Source organism: Balaenoptera borealis, assembly GCF_965194805.1.
Source record: "Balaenoptera borealis genome assembly, chromosome: 11".
Taxonomy (NCBI): Eukaryota; Metazoa; Chordata; class Mammalia; order Artiodactyla; family Balaenopteridae; genus Balaenoptera; species Balaenoptera borealis.
Window position 1 is genome coordinate 56366745 of NC_138868.1, and position 21125 is coordinate 56387869.

General features: G+C 36.6%; 2 protein-coding genes and 1 long non-coding RNA gene across 4 annotated transcripts in view; 1 reads left to right on the forward strand and 2 right to left on the reverse strand.

Moving 5' to 3' along the window:
* Window positions 1-21125, reverse strand: part of LOC309606358 (serine/threonine-protein kinase MARK2-like) — a 200693-nt gene that overhangs the window by 72573 nt on the left and 106995 nt on the right. The window lies entirely within an intron of this gene.
* The window catches only part of LOC309606389, a 103773-nt gene continuing 82654 nt past the window's right edge, over window positions 7-21125 (forward strand). Inside the window, exons 1-2 of the long non-coding RNA XR_014231798.1 lie at window positions 7-449; window positions 692-993. This is a non-coding gene — a long non-coding RNA (uncharacterized lncRNA). The remainder of the gene's footprint in view (window positions 450-691; window positions 994-21125) is intronic.
* The window catches only part of RSF1 (remodeling and spacing factor 1), a 182439-nt gene continuing 172328 nt past the window's right edge, over window positions 11015-21125 (reverse strand). For both annotated transcript variants that reach the window (XM_082343286.1, XM_082343287.1), the window contains exons 15-16: window positions 19081-19269; window positions 11015-16979 (exon numbers count right to left, since the gene is read on the reverse strand). In XM_082343286.1, coding sequence (XP_082199412.1) covers window positions 16411-16979; window positions 19081-19269 — 758 coding nt within the window. In that variant the 3' untranslated portion in view covers window positions 11015-16410. The remainder of the gene's footprint in view (window positions 16980-19080; window positions 19270-21125) is intronic.

A 21125-nucleotide genomic window follows, 5' to 3' on the forward strand; every position in this document is an offset into this window, starting at 1 on the left:
ATAGAAATGAGACGTTCTAGGCCAAACTCTTGGAGGCCTGAGAGGACCGAGTTTGTCACGTGACTCCCTTTTCTCTCTCCCTCCCATTTCTGAGGCTCCAGGCTTGCAATAACGGAGTGTTCTCTCTCCGAAATCCTACCTCAGGGTCTTCACAGCAACCCTGTGAGAGAGGAAGCACCACAAATAATAAATTACTTTTTCTGCAGAAGGGGAAACGGAACCGTGAGACAGGGAGTCCTTGCCTGAGGTTGCGTAGGAAGTAGAGACCACACTGATTTACAGGTCGGAGGTCTCCTAACTGGGTTCTACTCTTCTCACCTGCGCCCTCCTCATCTAGGTCTGTTCACGTCTCAACAGCCACGCCCCAGACCTCAGTCTAGGTCCTAAGGCCGTCCTAGTGCACGAGTCACATATCCCCTGGTCTCAGACGGGCAAACGAGCGCAAAGAGGTAATTAATTCTAGGTGAAGAGCTAGTTATGTCAGTAAGCAGATGGGGCGCTGAAGGGAAAAGAATTAATCCACTAGATTTGGATTTTTTGCTTTATTTCTTCGTTAGGCACCGAAGAGCAAAGTAATAAGAGCAAGAAAAACTTCTAAAATAATCTTAATAGTAGCTAATGGTAACTGGGTGTTATGTGTCAGGCACTGTTCTAAGCACTTTACCCTTATTATTTCTTCATTTCCTCTTAGTGACAACGATGTGGCAGAGATGGAGTTGAAAGAAGGAGAGCTAGTGGAAAGTATGTACCAGGAATAGATAGATCCTGAGATCCTGAGGCTTCCTTACTGACATCCGGACACATGGTGGCTGTCAGCTAGGACCTCTGTGGGAACTATCAGCTGGAACACATTTACATAGCCTCTCCCTGTGGCCTGAGCTTCCTCACAGCACAGCAGCTGGGTTTCGAAGTTGAGTATCCCAAGAAATAGACTGATAGAAGCTGCATGGTCTCTTCTCACTTAGCCTTGGAAGTTACAGAGTGTAACCACAGGTAGGATATGCTGGATTTTTCATCTTTTTTTTTTTTTTAATGAGCTTTGTAGTACTATATATGCCTTGAAATGCTTGCATCCCTGGCTAAACATCTTGACTGCAGGTTTGGGACAGACTTTGAGGCAGAGGCACCCAACTAAACTGTGCCCAGATTAATGACCAACAGAAACTGTGAGATAGTAGCTGCTGGGTTTTTGTTTTCTTTTCTTTTTTTTTGGCCGCACCACGCGGCATTCGGGATCTTAGTTCCCTGACCAGGGATCTAACATGAGCCACCTGCAGTGGAAGTGCAGATTCTTAACAACTGGGCCATCAGGGAAGTCCCAAATAGCTGTTGTTTTAAGTCACTGAGTTTTGGGGTAAACACAGCAACAGATAATTAATACACTAATTAAAGAGGGGAGAAAGAGAAAGAACCTTGAACAGTATTAGCCACTGTGCTGCTCCTTAAACACTTGACTTGGCAAGCTTATCCATGCCCATTATTTGAATTACCCTGTGTGGATGATTCCCAAATCTGTATCTCCATCCCAGAATTGTCTCATGAACTACAGACATTTACACCCTACAGCCTACTAGACATCTCCACTTGGAAGTTCCACAGGCACCTGTCATTCAACTTATCAAAAATTGAACTTATAAAGTATGGACTTTGGGTGATGATGTGTCAATGTAGGTTCATCAGTTGTAACAAATGTACCACTCTGGTGGAGGATGTAGATAATGGGGGAGGCTATCATGAGTGGGAGGGGGAGTATATGAGAATCTCTGTACCGTCCCCTCAAACTTGTCGTGAACCTACAACTGCTCTAAAAGAATAAAGTCTTAATGAAAAATGTTGAATTTACAGGAGTTCCCTGGTAGCCTAGTGGTTAGGATTCTGGGCTTTCACTGCCGTGGCCCGGGTTCAATCCCTGGTTGGGTAACTAAGATTCTGCAAGCAAAAAAAGCAAAAAAAAAAAAAAAGTTGAATTTACAATCTTCTCACTCAATTCTGTTATTTCTTCAATGTCCTGTTTTATGAAAAAATACCACCTTCCATTTAGTTGCTCAGGTTAGAAACCTTGGACTTAGCCTTATTTCCTTCCTCTCTTTCACTCTTCATATCCAGTAATAATAACAATATTTATCATTATTATTATTATTTTAACAAGAAAATGGCAACTAACACTTATGGAGGGCTTATGTGCTAGGTACTAACTGTTTTAGGCACTTTATATGTATCAACTCATTTAATCTTCACAGCAACCCTAGGAAATAAATGCTGTCATTATTCCTATTTTACAAATAAGAAAACAAGTAAGAAGGTTGAAGTAACTTGTCCAAGGTCCGTAGCCACCAAGTGGCTGAGTATGATTTAGAACCTAAGCTGCTGGGCAGCACAGCCTACACCCTTCAACCACTACATTCTAATGCCTCCGATCAACCAAGTCCTGTCATTTCTTAACTCCTATCTCATGACCTGACCCCTCACTCTTCCTCCAGCCCACTTCAAGCCATGTCACCTCTTAATTAAACTGTTGTAAGAGCCTCCAAATTGGTCTTCATTCAGTGAACCCAGAGGCCCCATAGTCTTTGGGATAAGAGATACAGGAAGGATTATAATCTTGTGTGGTAAGTGTGGTATTGAAGTCTGCACAGACCCAAGTGCCATGGGATTGCTCTGCATGAGAATCCGGAGAGCACTTCATGGAGAACTGGGACTTGAGAGTGAGGAGTTCAAAGACAGAGAAGGAAAAGAAGGAGTGGAGGTGATTCCATTCAATGGCACAAAAGAGGCATGAGATGCTTGAGAACTGCAAGAATTTGTGTGTGGCACATGATGGCATGGTGGGGCTAGAAAGTAGGCAGGGACAATCTGGGAAGGGCTATGTACAGCAGGCCCTTGGCATTCATAGATAGCCTGCCACAAATTATCCCTCAAATCTGTAACAATTTCTAAGACAGATGGTGAGGTGATAAATGAGCCCAGGTGACTTCCCTGCAATGACACTCAACTTAGCTTTCTTGCCTCTTTCCATGACTTAACCTACCTTACCACTCGCACAAAACCATACTTCATTGTGTGGGTTTCTTTCTTTTGGGGAGGGGGTGGGAGGAGAGGATATTATATACGCTATCATATTCTTGAATTTAAGGTTTTGAGAAGGTCTCTATTAACATCCTGGGACAATGTCAGGAGTCTGGTGTGAGCTAAAGTTAACTTTTATAATGTAGTGGATGAATAAACAGATAGACAAGTAAAATTAAATAGCTGAAGAAAAAAACATGAAAGGGGGGAAACTCAGGAAAAAAACTATTAAAAAATTAAAATCATAAAGTGATAAAATAAATTAGATAAAAGAAAATAGTGGTTTTGTATTCTATGCTAACCCAGGTTAGTCCTTCACTCTTCATATCCAGTAATAATAACAATCTTTATTATTATTATAATTTTAACAAGAAAATAGCAACTAACACTTATGGAGGGCTTGTGTGCTAGGTACTGTCAGTCTTTTTCATTTTAACCATTCTAGTGGGTGTGTAGTATACCTCATTGTGGTTTTAATTAGCATTTCTCTGATAACTAATGGTGTTAAGGCACTTTTTCATGTGTTTATTGGCCATTTGTGTATATATATACACACACACACATATATATATATTTGGTTTGGTTAAGTATATTTTCTAATCTTTTGCCAATTTAAAAAAATTGGATTGTCTTTTTATTGTTGAGTTGTAGGAATTATTTATTCTGGATACAAATACTTTGTCAGATGCCTGTGTTATGAATGTTTTCTCCCAGTCCGTGGTTTGCCTTTGGATATTCTTAATGGTGTCTTCTGTTGAGCAGTTTTTAATTTTGATGAAGCCTAATTTACTCATATTTTCTTTCATGGTTATTGCTTTTAATATCCTGTCTAAGAAATGTTTGGTTACTCCAAAGTTGTGAAAATATTATCCTATTTTTTTCTAGAAACTTTATAGTTTTGGCTTTTCTGTTAAGGTATGTAGAGTGACTTGGAAGCCATATGGGCAGACAACCCTCTTTAGAAGTTTGGCTTGAAGGAGTGCAGGTGAATGGGGTTGGTAGCTAGAAAGGAAAGGAAAGAATCAGGGTAGTAAATGGATGAACTATGTGGAATGTTAATTATATGTCAATAAAGATGTTAAAGGATTAGGGTAGAGTTTTGTTTGTTTTTGCTTTTTGTGTGTGTGTTTGTTTTAGGGATAACAAGGAATATTACAGCATGTGTGTAGGCTGATGGCAATGATTTAGGTGAGAGAGAAAGAAGGAAGGTAAAGAACTTAGCAGGGATGACTGCCTGAAATGTCCTTAACAAGGTGCAAAGGAATAGGATACTTCTGAGCTTATGTAAAGTGGTTGATATTTGTCCAGGGGAGACCCATCTGGGTGAGGTGATATCTTGTGATTTTGATTTGTATTTCCCTAATGATTAGTGAGGTTGAGCATCTTTTATTTGCTTTGTTGGCCATTTGTATATCTTCTTTGGAGAAATGTATGTTCAAGTTTTTTGCCTATTTAAAAATCAGATTTTTTTGTTGTTGTTGAGTTGTAGTAGTTCTTTATCTATTCTGGGTATTAACCCCTTATGAGATATATGATTTGCAAATATCTTCTCTATTCCATGGATTGCCTTTTCATTCTGTTGTTTGTGTCCTTTGATGTTCAGAAGTTTTTCATTTTGATGTGGTCAAATTTATCTGTTTTAGTTTTCTTTTGTTGCCTGTGTTTTTGGTGTTATATCCAATGAATCACTGCCAAATACGATGTTGTGAAGCTTTTCCTCTATGATTTCTTCTAAGATTTTTATAGTTTCAAGTCTTTCATTTAGGTCTTTTATCCATTTGAGTTGATTTTTGCATATGGTGTTAGGTAAGGGCCTAACTTCATTCTTTTGCATGTGGATATCTAATTTTTTCAGCACTATTTGTTGAAAAAACTGTATTTTCCCCTATCAAATGGTGTTGGCACTCTTGTCAAAAATTATTTGACCATGTATGTGAGGGTTTTTCTGGGCTCTATATTTTGTTCCATTGGTCTATATGGCTGACTTTGTGCCATGTGTCTTTTTACTATGCTGTTTGATTATTGTAGCTTTGTAGTAAGTTTTGAAAGCAGGAAGGGTGAGTCCTCCAACTTTTTTCCTTCTTTTTCAAGATTCTTTAGGCTATTCAGGGTCCCTTGAGATTCCATATGAACTTTAGGATTAATTTTTCTATTTCTGCTGAAAACATATCTTAGTGTATAGTATTAACATTTTAACTGTATTAAGTCTTCCAATCCATGACATGGGATGTCTTACCATTTATCTGTGTCTTCTTTAATTACTTTCAGCAACATTTTGTAGTTTTCAGTGTACAAGTCTTTCACTTCTTTGGTTAAGTTTATTCCTGAGTAAAAAATCAGTTGTATTTCTATACATTAGCAATGAACGACCTAAAAATAAAATTAAGAAAAACAATTCTATTTATAATACCATCAAAATGAATAAAATACATAGGAATATATTTAACAAAAGAAAACTATAAAACGTTCTTGAAAAAAATTAAGGAAGACCTAAAATAAAAGGAAAGACATCTCATGTTCATTTATTAAAAGACTTACTATTGTTAAGAAACCAATATTCCTTCAAATGATCTGCAGATTACATGTAAGCCCTATCAAAATTCCAATTGCCTTTTTGACAGAAATTGATATACTGAACCTAAAATTCATATGAAAATTCAAGGTACCTAGAATAGTCAAAATAATCTTAAAAAAAAAAAAAAAAGCCAAGTTGGAGGACTCACTTCCTGATGTCAAAACTTATTGCGAATCTACAATAATCAAAACTGTATAGTACTGGCATAAGGATGAACATATGCATAAGTGGAATCAAATTGAGAGTCCAGAAGTAAACTCATACATTTTTGGTCAATTAAGTTTTGACAAGGATTCCAAGATAATTCAGTGGGGGAAAGGACAGTCTTTTCAATAAACGGTGCTGGTACAACTGGATAGCCACATGCAAATAAATGAATTTTGATCTTTACCTCACATCATATACAAAAATAACTCAGAATGAATCAAAGATCTAAACATAAACTTATAAAACTCTTACAAATATATAACATAAATCTTTGTAACATTGCATTAGGCAATGGTTTCTTAGGTAAAACATCTAAAGCACAAGCAAAGAAAAAACCCAGAAAAAAATTGGATGTCATCAAAATGAAAAACCTTTGTGCGTCAAAGGACAGCATCAAGAAGGTAAAAGACTAACCTGCAGAATTGGAGAAAATATTTGCAAATCATATATTTGGTAGGGGTGTGGTATCCAGAATATATAAAGGACACTCAACAATTTAAAAGACAGATAACCCAATTTAAAAATGGACAAAGGATTTAAATAGATGTTTCTGAAAAGAAGATTTACAACTGGCCAGTAGGCACATGAAAAGATGTTCAACATCATTAATCATCAGGGAAATGCAAATCGAAAACACACTGAGAAACCACTTGATATCCACTAGGATAGCTATAACAAAAAAAGACTGACAATAAGTGTTACTGATGTGGAGAAATAGGAACCTTCGTGCATTGCTAAAATGTAAAAAGATGCAGATGCTGTGTAAAAGAGTTTAGCAGTTCCTTAAAACTTGAAACAAAGAGTTACCATATAATCTAGTAATTCCATTCCTAGCTATGTACTTAACAGAACTGAAAACATATGTCCACACAAAAACTTGTACACAAATGTTTATTATTCTTAATAGCCCAAGAGTAGAAACAATCCAGTATCTCTCCACTGATGAATGGATATACAAGATTTGGTATATCCATAGAATAGAATATTATTCATCTATGAAAAGGAATGAAGTGCTGATTCATGCTAAAATATAGGTGAAATCATGAAAACATGCTAAATAAAAGAAGTTAGACACAAAAGGCTACATATTGTATAATTCCATTTATATCAAATGTCCAGAATAGGCAAATCCTTACAGACAGAAAGTAGATTAGTGGTTGCCAGGGACTCGGGGGGGAGGGATGGTGAGTGACTGCTAATAATATGGGGTTATTTTGGGGGGTGACAACAACCTTGTGAATATACTAAAGACCATTGAATTGTACACTTTAAAATGGTGAACTTTATGGCATGTGAATTATATCTCAGCTTTAAAAACCAAGAAGAAAGATTTTAAAATAAAATTGACAAGAACTTTTATTTTGGAAACCATTGCATAAGCACATCCAGACTATTAAAAGTGGCTGTGTCATGGAGAGGACAGTCATCCTGAAGGCTGCTTCCTAGCCTTCTCTCCCCTTCCAATGTGCCTTTTCTGGTTGTGGGTCCCTGCCTTTCATCCTTGCCTCTTTGGCACTGTCCTGATTCTGCGTATAGTATCTCCCAGTAAAATTTCAGCCTTGCCTTCTCAATCAGTCTGAATCTGAAGCCAACTTTCTGATTTTCTAGAATTGAGTCAGCTTGCTTCTCTTTGATGTTGGTAAGCCCTAGTTAACCTCAAAATTCATCCTTAAAAAAAAAAAAGATGCAATTACTGGCATCCCACTAGCAAGCAATAATGCCAAAGAGAAAAGAAAATGGACATTTCAAAAGAAAAACATGAAACAATTGCAGGGAAAAGGGAGGACCATCTCCCATATTGTAAATTTCAGCTTTCTGTAACAATTGTTCCTCATGATGGAGTTCAGGTATGTTCTTGAGAAGCCTGCTAGGGTCCTAGATTTTCTCTTCGGAATTTCTGACATTTCAGTGAGAGTTTTCAAATATAGTTTAATATTTCTATAACCTATTTATTTTAAAGACTGGTAGTCAAGTAGGAAACAGATTGGACGGGAGACAGGATGACACTTGTTTTCCATGATAAGGGAGAGCTTTGTATTGAGAAAGTGAATATAGAGGGATGGAGGTCAGAGAGAAATCAATGAGATGGGAAGACCCAGAGCAGGCAAGAGGGAAGGGGCCAGATCAAGGACACAGGCAGAGGGGATGTGGCAAAAACAGAGGTGACATCTGTTCCTTGGAGACTGGAGAGAAGGACGGGTGCTCGAGTGTGGATAAAGTGGCTCTGAAATGGGCAAAGAGGAACAATAAGGAAGCTATATGTGACCTATACCATGAACTAGTAAGTTCCTAGTTGACTTTGCTTTGCGGATGACTTTATGTGTAAAACTAATGTTGCAAATATGAATTCACATTTCCTTAGAGTGTTTTTTCTTTTTTTTTCATTTTAGACTTTTAGGACCTTAAAGAGCTTATGCAAAGTGATTGAAGAATCAGAATGACACACAAGCATTCATCTCACCCAACATTTAATTTAGTTTCACTAGAAAGTTTTCATTACTTTTTATAATTCTACCGCTACTAAATGATCACAGTATAGTAGACCAATTCTCAGATTTTAAAAGAAAACAACTCTTTTACATTCTCTGGTCTCATAACCTGAAAGGGATGTGGGTCGACAGTCATGTTCTGGACCCCACTGTCAGCTCCAGAAAAGAGCTTTGAACTCTCTCAAGGCTGCCACAGCGCTGTCACCCTTAGCCTCCAACACAGCATCTCACTCGTATTTGACCAATTCAGTTTAAGTGAACATTTCAAATAAATCACTAAGCAGCACTGTAGCTGGTCATTTCTTGCCAGCATAGATCAGCTTTCACTCCACTAAGTGAAATTCTGATCCAAAAAGTTCTTTACCTAAATAGTTTATCAATATTTTAAATGAGAACTGCAAGTAATGAACTCCACTAGTTTGTTGGGGAAAAAATGAGTTCGTTGTGCATCCTACTGTATTCCAAGAGTAAGGAAAATCTATCAAATCAACATTTGTAGATGAGAATTATACTCAGGATTGGAAGGGCCCCTTAAATGTCTAACCCCTTTTTAAATGTGTTGATCTATCATAGTCCTGCCAAATGGCAGTTCAGCCTAAACCCAAACATCCCCTATTGGTGACAGTTCACATCCAAGTTATTAGAGAACTCTGTAAAAAAGAGTTTCCATAGAATAAACGGAAAGCTTTTGCCTACGGCTTCTGCCCTCTGGCCTAGTTCTGTGCTCCCACAGGGCCACACAGAACAAATCCAAGGCCTCTTTAATGTGTCCGTTCTCCAGAGGCTAAAGATAGAAATCAAGAATAGCTTTCTAATATCTATAATTCACATCCTTGGCAAATAGCTTTAAACATTATTTTGGGGAAATTGATGCACTTGCAAATTTACTTTCTAGATAGTAAGAGAACAATTCATCTATTCCTGGGGTGATAAAAATTTTCAACCTTCATCAACTTAATGAAAATTCTTAACCTTCTATGTGCTACAAAGTTTAAAATAAACTAAGTTTGCAAACACATCATGCTAAATACATCAAATTATTTAATTTTTTTATTATGACAATTGACATATATTAAGTGAAAGAAATGACAGAAGTATTATAATAAAACATTTTGAAAGAAAATTTACACAATTAGGCCAATAGCCATCAAATAGCTTTGGGCCTATCTTATAACACCAAGAGTTTTGATCAGACTATAGTGAGACACTGAACATTTCATTAACAAAAATATTGGCATGAGCCACAATGTATTCTGGTTGTCACTAACAAGGAGTATTGTATTTAAACAACTATGCACTGCAATTCTAACACACTAGGTGTTCATACACTGCAGTTAACCCCTGAAGCTTTAAGCTACCAGGAATTCCTATATTTTCTATGCACAAAATTTACTTTGTGCATTATTGGAATCACATTTCCAGTTTTCAAATCTCTTCCCCCCCCGATACATGCAGTATGTCATACGTGGCAGAGAGCATGCCAGCTTCTCCTGTTTAACTAATAGCACGTTCCTTATTACTTCAAGAGTTTTATGCTAATCTTGGAGTTTCTGCTTTAGCTCTCATCTCCTAGAAACAAAATAAAGCATTCTGAGAACCTATTCCAGGAATAATTTTTTATGCATAGGAAAATAAAGCATTTCATATAAGCATGTCTGAAAATCCAAGAGGCATTCTGATTAAACACTCCCTGGATCCTAGCTACTACTTTAAAATTAAAATGCAAATCTAACATAAGCCATCTACAAATTCTTATCTGAAATTTGTATTCTTTGCCTGGAAATAAATGATTCCCAAGCTTCATTTCTGAACGGATGAGGAGAGCAAAGAAACTGACATCCTACACTAACTGACAACAGATACAGGTAACTTAGGTAGAAGTTATGGATTTAATTCTTTACAAGAATACAGTTGCACTACAAAGGTGAGAAATTAGAATGGTAAATTATCAGATGGCAAAAAGTAATGGCACTTAAACAAAGGTGTCAATATAACTTATGGTAAAATGTGCCATATAAGGCTTCTAGAATCAGCAGATTTACAAGATTTCAAAATATTTATCAAGTAAGAAGGGAATTGGAATTTGAATCTGATATCCCTTCCTGCCATGCCTCCAGCAGACAGATATTCCTGTGGAATTAAGTCTACTGAATTGAGTCTATAAGAACCAAATCAAACAATTCTAGTTTCTCCTTCTTTTACAGATTGCAAAGAAACCAAGCTCTGTTCCACTCCCAAACCCCATCCCAGCACAGGACACATCCTTTCAAGGTGTATACAAAACCTCCTGGCAGGTTTGGGCAAGCTATAATTCAGATACCATTATCAAGACTCTACTTTGATAAGAGAACAAAACATCAGACCAACACTGAGAATACCCTAGTTAGGCATCACGAAAATCACGCACTTTAAGAATATGCTGCTAAATGCCAAATTTGGGCCATTATAGCTGTTCTTAAATTGAAAATCCATTTACACTAATATAAACTAGATCTGTGTATATATGTCTACATGTGTGTATATGTGCGTATGTGTGTGTGTGTGTAATTTTCATGCAATGATCTTAAAGCTTTGGAGACAGGGTTATTAGCCTAATTTCAAGGCTTGTCCATATAGCAGTATTGATGTGCACCAACTCTGCTAAAGGGCAGGATAATGAAAAAGACCATGGCACAAATTTTTAAACAATTTTAGGTTTAATTACATAATGCACCTGTAGATGTTCTAGCATAAACACAATTGTAAAAATCTACATCCTATTTTAGGGTATTTTTCCACCTCCCCTCCCTTAAAAGCTGTACAGTTATAAAAAAATGTGACTCTCAAGCAAAATAAACTTTTTTTTTTTTTGCAACATACAAAATAAGTTAAATGATTCAGAAGGTCTTGAGCCATTAAGTTTCCCAATGATTGTGTTCTTGGCCATTCATAAGCACAACATGCAGCTAGCTCCTGGTCTAAGAACAGAACTCAATAAATACATGTCAAACAAAACCCCAAACACTTGAATTAGATTTTAGAAACTGATGAAAGTCAAGAAAATATATAGTTAGGGTTAACAATTCCATTCTTAACTTACATCATCCAGTGGCAAAATGAACAAGGCAGGTCACTCAGTCCCTAGTGCATTTTCTAGCTTGTACCGGTTTGGCAAAAAACACAAATGTAGTTCCTTTAAAAATGTTTTTTCTCATTCAAAATGTCTAAGGAGCTTAATTAATAAATTTCTACTTGTCCAATAATTTGTTATGCCCTCTCATATAACTTATGCATAGGATAGACATCTTAGTTATTAAAATAAAAATCTTTATTAACTGAAATCACTACAATGTGTCAGAATAGGGTTTGCAGCATTTCCCAGAGCGAAATGGTATAAACATGAAAGGAAAAAAAATTGAGCTTACATGACAAAAATGAAAAAATTCACTAATGGAATCATATCCTAATCAATTTGAGAGGGTTTATATGAATTTTTAGAAAGTGTCGAGTGTACCACCTAGAGTAGCTATATACCAAGAGCACTACATTTTTGCTTATTAATGACTGCTTGCTTGCTGGAGAATGACAATCTTCAATATATGTTACATAGTTACTTAGCAATTCTTGGCACTCAAAATGTTAATGATAATTTAAGAGTGAAATATTTTGAAAACAAATTATTAAGTATACATATAACAAAATAACTCAGTTTAAATACACTGATAGCAAAGGGTCTTGTCTTTCAGGATTGGTATAAAAACAATGAAGTAAATCAGCAGTTAGCTTGCCACTTCCAAGGTAGGTTTACAGGTACAAACTGGGAATGGTGGATAAAATAGGAGTGGAATTTATTCTAAGAAAGTTTAATAACAGATATTAAGCAGAGGACTAGGTAGATACAGAAGGTATGCAGTCTTGGCATTCTTGCTTCTTGGGAGAACCAGGATGTTAAACCAAGAAGAGGAACTTCCCTATTTTTCTCTAGGCTTTGTGTAATTAAATGATGTTCATAATTTCACATCAGTTACAATTATGTCTTATTTTTTATAGTGTCAAATAATTTCAAAGGGTTCATTTTTATTTCTTCTAACATCTAAGATATGTATATACATATTAATTTATATATATATATATACACATACATATATATGTTTATTCCATTTAAAAAAAGATCTGGGTCTTTGAATACTTGTCCTATAGCTGTGAGGCAATGCCATGAATCAGGGACCTGTTTGTTCCACTGTGTTGGTGAAGGGCAGTTCACAACTTTTTCTGAATATTAAACTTGTAAATTCATTAGGTTCCTTTCAATTGTATGGTAGAACTAGCAAACAGTTAACATCTCTTATCCCCACAAACATAAGCTAAAAAGGCATTCCTTGTGACAGAGGAAATTCCATCAGTCCCACTTAAAAATAGCTAACATCTCCCCACCTTTTAAACTCTAAATAACAGTAAACACCTACATTTTTCTTAATATATGTTCTTTGCCCAAATGCATATTATGGGATGGGTTCTATCAATCAAAAAGTAAAAACTGGAGTTTGTAATGTCCTGTTAAAGTTAATTTGTTTAAAAATCTTTTTTTCAACAACTTCTTTAGCATTTGAAGTCCTTGATTCTTTGGTAGATCATTTTTAAAAAATTATCAGTAGACATCACTTTATTCTAAATGAAACTCCTTTTAATTCTTGGAATCTGCAACCTTGACCAACTGGAAAAAGACGTGCCAAGGAAACCCGACCTCAATAAATCAGATATATTCTTGAGAATGTCGCTGCCGTCATTCTCTAGTAATGTGCCAACAACAGAAAACGTTTACACGAAACACTATTTCATCAGCACAAGTCTATAAAACCAAAACATGTTATTTTCAGTCTGAGTTCTTTTCACGTATTTTAATTCAAAGTTTCTGCTTTGTGAAAATTTGTCTAGTTTTCAAACCTTTACAGAAACTGCAAACTAAATATTCTGAGTACTAAACTACATCTCCCCTTAATATATTTGCTATAGACTGTGGAGTTTGATAATGGGAGTCCAATTTGTATTTCCAAAAAGGGGGTTTAAAGTATTAAAGGGCTCTATTACATAGCAGCTATTGGGAGCCTAAATCCATGGTTAGTACTCTAATTACAAGGATCCAAGATGTTCTAAACTCTAGATGAATTGCTGCTTTCCTATACTCTGTCCAGTTCCTAATGACTGAATTATGTCTTTGGAAATAGAAAATGCACTTTTTCCTACATTTTGTTCTTTTTTAACTTCTTCAAAGCATGTTCAGAGTTAGTATTTCAGCAAACACAGACTCTCTGAGAGACTGAATCTAAACACCAAGCAGCAGAATTGTTTTTGAACTGTTCAACATTTAATCAGCCATAATTAACCTACCTGCATGATAACAATTTGTAACTATCAGGTGCTTAGATTGCACTCTTTGTAGATGAAGCGTAGTTAACTGGTTTAATCAGAATGTGAAGGGAATTTTCAAAGGGAAACACTATCAAGTTCACAAACACTGAATTCAAGTTTGGTAAATAACAGGCAGCAAAAATGGTATCAATGTCAGTGGAACATTTGCTAAATAGAATACTCAGTCCTTACTAAGATAAAAATTACCTTTTGCTCTCTATAGCAGAAGAGTAAAAAGAACTCCTTATTTCACATTAGGCATCCTGTAAAATAAATAATCTACCCATTTAATACTTCTTCTTGTCATTTGCTTAACTGAAGAAAACTAATAGGCTGAAGCAGAAGCTGGTGTGTCCAGAGGTAGAGAGAGGGTACATGGGAGTTTCTGCACCTTAGTGGCTTTACCCAGCTGTGGGACTAAAATGGTAGCAGGAGACGGGGCAGGATAGGCCACCTGCACATTCTAACCACTTACCTTGCATTAATAGGAATCCTTCTATTGCCTGCCTGTTTTAGATAGTTAAAAAGGCCAACATTCTTAACTGACTTTCAAATAAATGAAACAAACCTAGCCAGAAAGCAGGCTTGGTAAGTGAATGTGGCTCCTTACATAGCCTTACTTACTGTCTGTGAATGTAAGCCCTTCCCTCCCTTCTGGTGGAACACTGTCTCAAAATAAAAATCACAACTTGCTTGGAACCACATGCTGTTGGTGCATCCTATTTTTAGGCTGCTTTCATTCTTTTATTTTTTATACAGATACATGTACACTGCTAGAATCAAAGCAAAAATATTAATGGGTAGGTACTACAGAACTAAAGTGAAACAAAACAAAAAAAACCAAGAACCAACAAGTGAAAAACAACAGCTATAAACTTTCAAGGCCAAAAGATAAGATTTAAGGGCAACACCTGTGGAGGGAGGAAAAGGAGTATAAAGTTTCTAGAGAGGTATTTATAATGCGAGTCTAATGCCAGCTTTTTAATAATAAAAAAGAGAAGTGCTTTACTACACACTGACTAGCACATATAATGCTTAATGGAAAGAAAAATTAATGAAGTTCCTTGGGCCAGCAGCAGATATGGTGTGTCCATTGCCGGCAACAGACACAACACTGGAACAGAAAACCCAATCCCAGGGCAAAAGTATTCACAGAAGTAATGGCTGAAGGTTTCAGAATTTGACAGGCAAGGTTTAATCACAAGTGCTACACTCTGTACAATGTTATTTATGGCTCTGCCTGAAATTTTACAGCTGTAACAGAAACTAAGACAAGTTCATATTTTAGTGTCAATTACATGTTAGATATTTAGTTAGTTACAAACCCCTTTTTCTTGAAACAAAGGGCTTATCTTTCTTTAAAGTGTTGAGATGTTTGAAAAGGATGTCATACCTATTAAGTACATTGGCGGTTTTCAATCAATTCTATATTGGTCGTGTGACTATTAATGAATTTTAATAGAAGTCTAATGGCCAAAGGCCAAAACTACATTCAAACCCTGCTAATATATCCAGGCAGATAGGAAATTCCAACACACACATACACACACACACACACACACACACACACTAAAACTCAAACTAAAAACCTCCCAAAGGAACTGCTTTGTTTGTAGACTTCAATTTGAAGTAGATACTAAGGGCAAGAATAGACCAGTTAAAATTCACCTGAAAATCCTTTCCCCTTCTACAAATGTGCTAAAATACTGCGGTCAGCTTAGCATCCATCTCTTCATGTATGTTATGTATAGATGTACTTCTTTTAAAATGGTATTTCAGATATTTAAATATTAAGTGGCCAGAAGACAAGAGTTACACTATCTGCAAAGTTTACAGTCCACCTGGGCCTTATGAAAGACCACACTCATTTCACTAGTAATTCTCCATGATAGCATATTAAAGGCCACCTCATCACCACTGCATAAAGCTGTTTTAAAAAATTTTTTACTAGCACAATCTGGTTGTCAAAGCTTCATTATACATTTTACTGTACAAATGCTTTTCAGATGATTTTTTTTTTTTAAACAACAAACTCCGCTATAAGAGAAACTTAGGTTAGAGTTTTTTACGATGGTACTTTTTCGGTCTCTTCTTTATTAAGTGTGGTTATCTCCAATAGTAAACAAGCTGATTTCATGAATGCTGTTACTAAATGACTTATGTATGATGTTATCTACAATTCTCAAACTGCAACAATACAGACTTGAACTTTTAAGCAGTCTGTTAATCATCATCTATGCCATGAATGTTTAAATATAATATATATTTAATATGAAAAAGCTAAAGCACAAGTGCTTTCTCCCACCCCTAATTCTGTTTTTGGGCCCTCACAGATTCGGAATGCATTCTTATCCACCCTTTTCACAAAGTCAGGAGAGCTCAGGAAATATAAAGTCAAAAATATACAAATCTTTGTTGTTACAATAAGATTCTTTTCCCATGACTGAAATTACCAAGGACCATGAACTTGGAAAAAGAAAATCAAAAGGAATTTACAGCAATTATTTATCTTCAAAGTTCAAAACTGGTCACTTCACAGAAAGACTTCAAGGTCTGTTGAAATTTTTCTTCTAAAAAGTCATTCTGTAGTGGAGTTTTCTAGGAAAAATAAAACAGCTTTTAATAACTGGCCCGCTGGTGTGAGAGCTACCGTGGAATAAATTAGCACAAAAATGGAAAAAAGTCTTATAACTGTTCACTGTTACAGACATAATCAACAAGGTCAGTCACTCTCAAAAGCTCATCTTCCTCCTCTTCTGGTGCCCCTGCCTCCTGCCCACCACTTGTCCCATTGGGGGCCAGGCTTGCACTGGCTGTGCTGTTGTCCTTGGGGGTCTGAGGCTTCTCAGTTGGCTTGCCAATCAAGTTCTCAATGGCTTTGCCAGGACTCTGTCCATTGGTGGAAGGTAAGTCCACTAAGCTATAGTCCAAAGGGCTCCCCACCTTGCCTACATTTTCAAAGTCCTCTTCCTCATCACTGTCTATCCGATAGGGCTTTTTGGTGCTCTCTTGTTCTGAGGGCAGGACCCTGGGCTGGCTGTCATGGGCAGGCTGGTCTGCATCTCCATGAGCATTGTCACAACTCTCCTCTTCGTCTGTCTCGATCCGGTGTAGCCGTTTTCGGGATGGTTTACCTTCCTCTTCCTCCTCATCTGCTTCTGAATACTCATCTGTGCTTCGACCCCGCTTTCGAACTGACCGCTTTGATTCTTTAGCTAGCTCATCATCTTCAGAGTTCTTGGATATATAGCTCTCTAGAATAAACAGCACATTTAAGCCATTGGCACAGTTAACCATTAACAGAGTTAAGTAATTCTCCTTTAACAGATTTAAGTAATTCTCCTTTTCCTCCCCATATTCATCCCATGTCCTGCTTTCAGACTTGCTTGTACGTAACTATTTCCCTTCAATAACTGGCCTTATTTCTCTCTCCTCTCAGTCCCACAACAATGCCCAATGTGATTCACAGTATACTTTGCCCGAGATTTTAGGAAAGAGCAGAATCCTTAAATTAAATGAAGATAGGCTGGTCACAAACTAAGCAACTCCTTCCCACTAGCCCTCAAATTAGGGAGTCATGTAAACATACCGATATGGAAAGAAACTAAGCACCCAATTCAGGACATCTGAAATACTGCGCTAACTCTCATTCCATGTTATTCAGTGTCCTTGGTGGTCCTGAAACGTCTTCTCTTGTTTATACTTGACACCTGGTCTCATGGCTTTGCATACCATCCATATGCCAGTGACTCTCACATTTGTTTTAGGCAACCAATCCATAGGTTCCAGACTCATGTATCAAACTGCCTGCTCAACATCTATGCCTGGATTTCTAAACAGGCAGAACCAAGCTCCTAAACTTCTTCCTCAAACCTGAGCCATTCTGGTCTCCACCATCTTGGTTATTGGCAACTCTATTCTTCCAATCGCTCAGTCATCCGTGATTCCTTTCTTTCTCCCATCTAACCCAGTAGTAAATCCTATGGGTCTACTTTCAAAGTATATCCATAATTTGACTGCTTTTCACCCCTTTACTGCTACTGCTCTAGTCTCACCCACCATCATCATCACCTGGCCTATTTCAATGGCCTCCCAACTAGATTCCTAGATTTCCTCCCTGTCCCCTTCAATGTACTCATAACACAGATACCATAGCAAATTAAAATGTAAGTCAGATCATATCACTCCTCTGCTCAAAATCCTCCAATTATTTCTCATCTCACATAGAATAAATTCCAAAGTCTATACAATGGTCTACTGCACTATCTAATATGGTACCCACTAATCACATGTGGGTATCAACATTTCTTTCACGTCTTTACTCAAATGTTATCTTCTGAGTGAGGCATTCCTTTGGTACCCTATCTGAAATTTCACCTATGCTCCTTTTCTCCTTTACTTTTCTCCATAGCATTTATCTCCACCTAATATATATTCTACTTATTTATCATGTTTATTGTCTCTCTTCCCTCAACTAAAATAAGAGTTACATGACAGAGTTATATGTTTTTGGTTATTCTTTTCACTCTTCTATTCCCAGTGCCAAGGACAGTGACTAGTTCAGTAAGTATTTATTTTTAATAGTTGAATTAATTAATTTATATCTGTCTTTAATGACACATGAAGATAAATACACATTCACCCAGATGTTTACCTCCCTTCTTTAGTCTCCCATATCCAAACATTTTTTCCCCTTGCTCTCCTGGCTTGGGCTCAAACTTAAATGACAAGGATCTATGAAAGCAAATAATCTTCAAAACAGACCATAAACAATGGAGAATTAAATATATAAAAAAGAAATGGGGGAAGGTAAGGGTTAGACTCATTTAAAATGAACTTGGGAAGAACTCTGGAATAACTACAAAGACTAAATGGATATCACAAGTTCATATTTTAGATCTTTTCCTGTACTTCTGGTATGGGGCACAGCTAAAGCTATTAAGAAATAAAAGTTTACCAAGTAAAGCTCACTGTTACGGTGGAGAGAGACACAGTAGGCACCCTTGGTTTGGAACTGTTCAGGTATTCAGGACATAGGAGGTTATTTCAAAATGAGGGCCATAAATAATAAGGGAGCAGAAGAAATCTTGTTCAGATCACAATTTTCTGATACTCTTCCAGTTTCAATGAAGAATTTAATTATTACAATGAAGACCTTAAAAGTTAGTATCTTATCAAGTATCAGTTATTTAAACTATAAGTTGACCAGGCATAAAATAATGGGTTTTGTCTCAAAGATATTACGGGTTATATTAAATTTCTAAGAAATGGTACAGAATCATCATCCTGAGTCCACTTTATAATTTGTACTGCTGTCTTGTCCAAACTTCTGTAAACTGGAGAGCTATTCCTTACCTTCACTCTCTGAGCTGGAAAGCCTACGCTTGTGAACTCGTCTGATTTCTTTACCACGTCGTAAACTCTTCTGGGAACCATCACTTTCTGAATCTTCTTTATAGTTAATTTGTCTTTTCTGGTTCCTCCTTGACCGCCTTCGCCGAGTTTCTACAAAATCATCACTAAAACCATCACTAAAATCACTTTCTGTTAAAAAAAAAAAAAAAAAAAAAGAGGAGAAAGGAAAAAGAAATCAAGCACAATTTTTTTTTTTTTTTTAATTTATTTCTGGCTGTGCCGTGCAGCATGTGGGATCTTAATTCCCCGCCCAGGGATTGAACCTGGGACTCCTGCATTGGAAGTGCAGAGTCTTAACCACTGGACCAGCAGGGAAGTCCCATCAAGTACAAATTTTAATTCCACTAAATAGAAAAGTAGTTAGCTTAGGTTATAAAAATATAAAGCTATTAGGCAGAGTTCAGTCATAACTTTTAAATGAACAGTAATCATGTCTCTCATTTTCTTCTTAATAATATGAGTACATCTGGGGGGGCTTTAATGCCAAACCTCACAAATGTATCCTATTAGCAGTCAACCCTCAAGATTAAAAAATGTTTTACAGGGAATTCCCTGGCAGTCCAGTGGTTAGGACTCCGCACTCTCACTGCCAAGGGCCTGGGTTCAATCCCTGGTGGGGGAACTGAGATCCTGCGGTGCAGCCAAAAAAAAAACAAAAAAACTTTTTACATAATCCTTATCTCATACAACCTAGAGCTACCCAGTGAGCTGCATGGCTGCCACAACTGCTCCTCTTGGTGGATAGTTACTACGTTTCCTCATGATAATCTGCTTTTCCTATGTATGTAGCTATATGGCTACAGTCATAGCTTCACAATGTACTGCAGAGGTTAAACTTTCTAACCACAAAAAACTGATGCGCCTGTTTCAAATAAGTACAGAACTGGAGTTATATTTTTGCCTTTTTTCCATGCGGAATTAAAATCTGCTAAATACAGCTCATGGGGCTACTTTAACTTTCAAAGCACTGCTAAATAGCACTATTCTTGTCATGTCACCTCTGATCAATAAACCAAAGTCAGACTATGGCATTGTGTCAGAGCAGTTTTTCAGGAATGCTAACAAATTCCACTGAATCATCATATCTAGCTTTGTTTTCTAATGGATTTCAAATATTTCAAAACAGCTAGCCAACAGTTTAAAGGGGTCCCCACTGGCCAAATCTAGGGCAAAGTGTGTCAAAATAGTGATGGTAACATATATCCACCGACTGAAATAAGAATCTGTTAAGTCCACACTGATACAAAGAAATAAATATATAGGGGAGAAGAGAAAGCTCTTCCTTACAGAACACCAAGTATTAAATATAAAAGGAAGGAAGGAGTTAGAAAACTCATGAATAAATGCTAAAGCTAGTGGGTGAAACATCTGATATGGAACAGGATATTTACAGTCTCAAAATATCTTCCTATGAATTATTTATTAATTACAAAGGGAAAATAATAGAGACCTGGAGGACATACATTAACTCTGTGATATTCTTGCCGAAAATGTATAACTAGAATCTAATCACAAGGCTACAAAAACCCAAATGAGGTATGTTTTACAAAATAACTAGTGTGTATTTTTCAAAAATGCTACATTCAACAAAGTTTGAGGAATATTACAGATTAAAGGAGACTAAAGAGACGTGAATAAATGCAATATGTAATTCTGAACTATATCCTTGACCAGGAAAAGATGTTTATATAAAGGACAATACTGGGACACCTGATAAAATTTGAATGTATACTGTTGATTAGATAATAGTATTTTATCAATAAAATTCCTGATTCTGATATTGTACTGTGGTTATGTAAAACTCCACAAGCCTGGCCTAAGTTGGGGATATAATACTCCTGTCTGTGGCACTTCCTCAGTAAGACGACAGCTACCTATCTGCCAATCCCATAAAGCACTCCTATCTGTTCTTTTACCTGCTGTGCCTCTCATTATTTATTTAGTTCACAGAGATAAGCATAAGCTATAATAACATCAACGGCTGA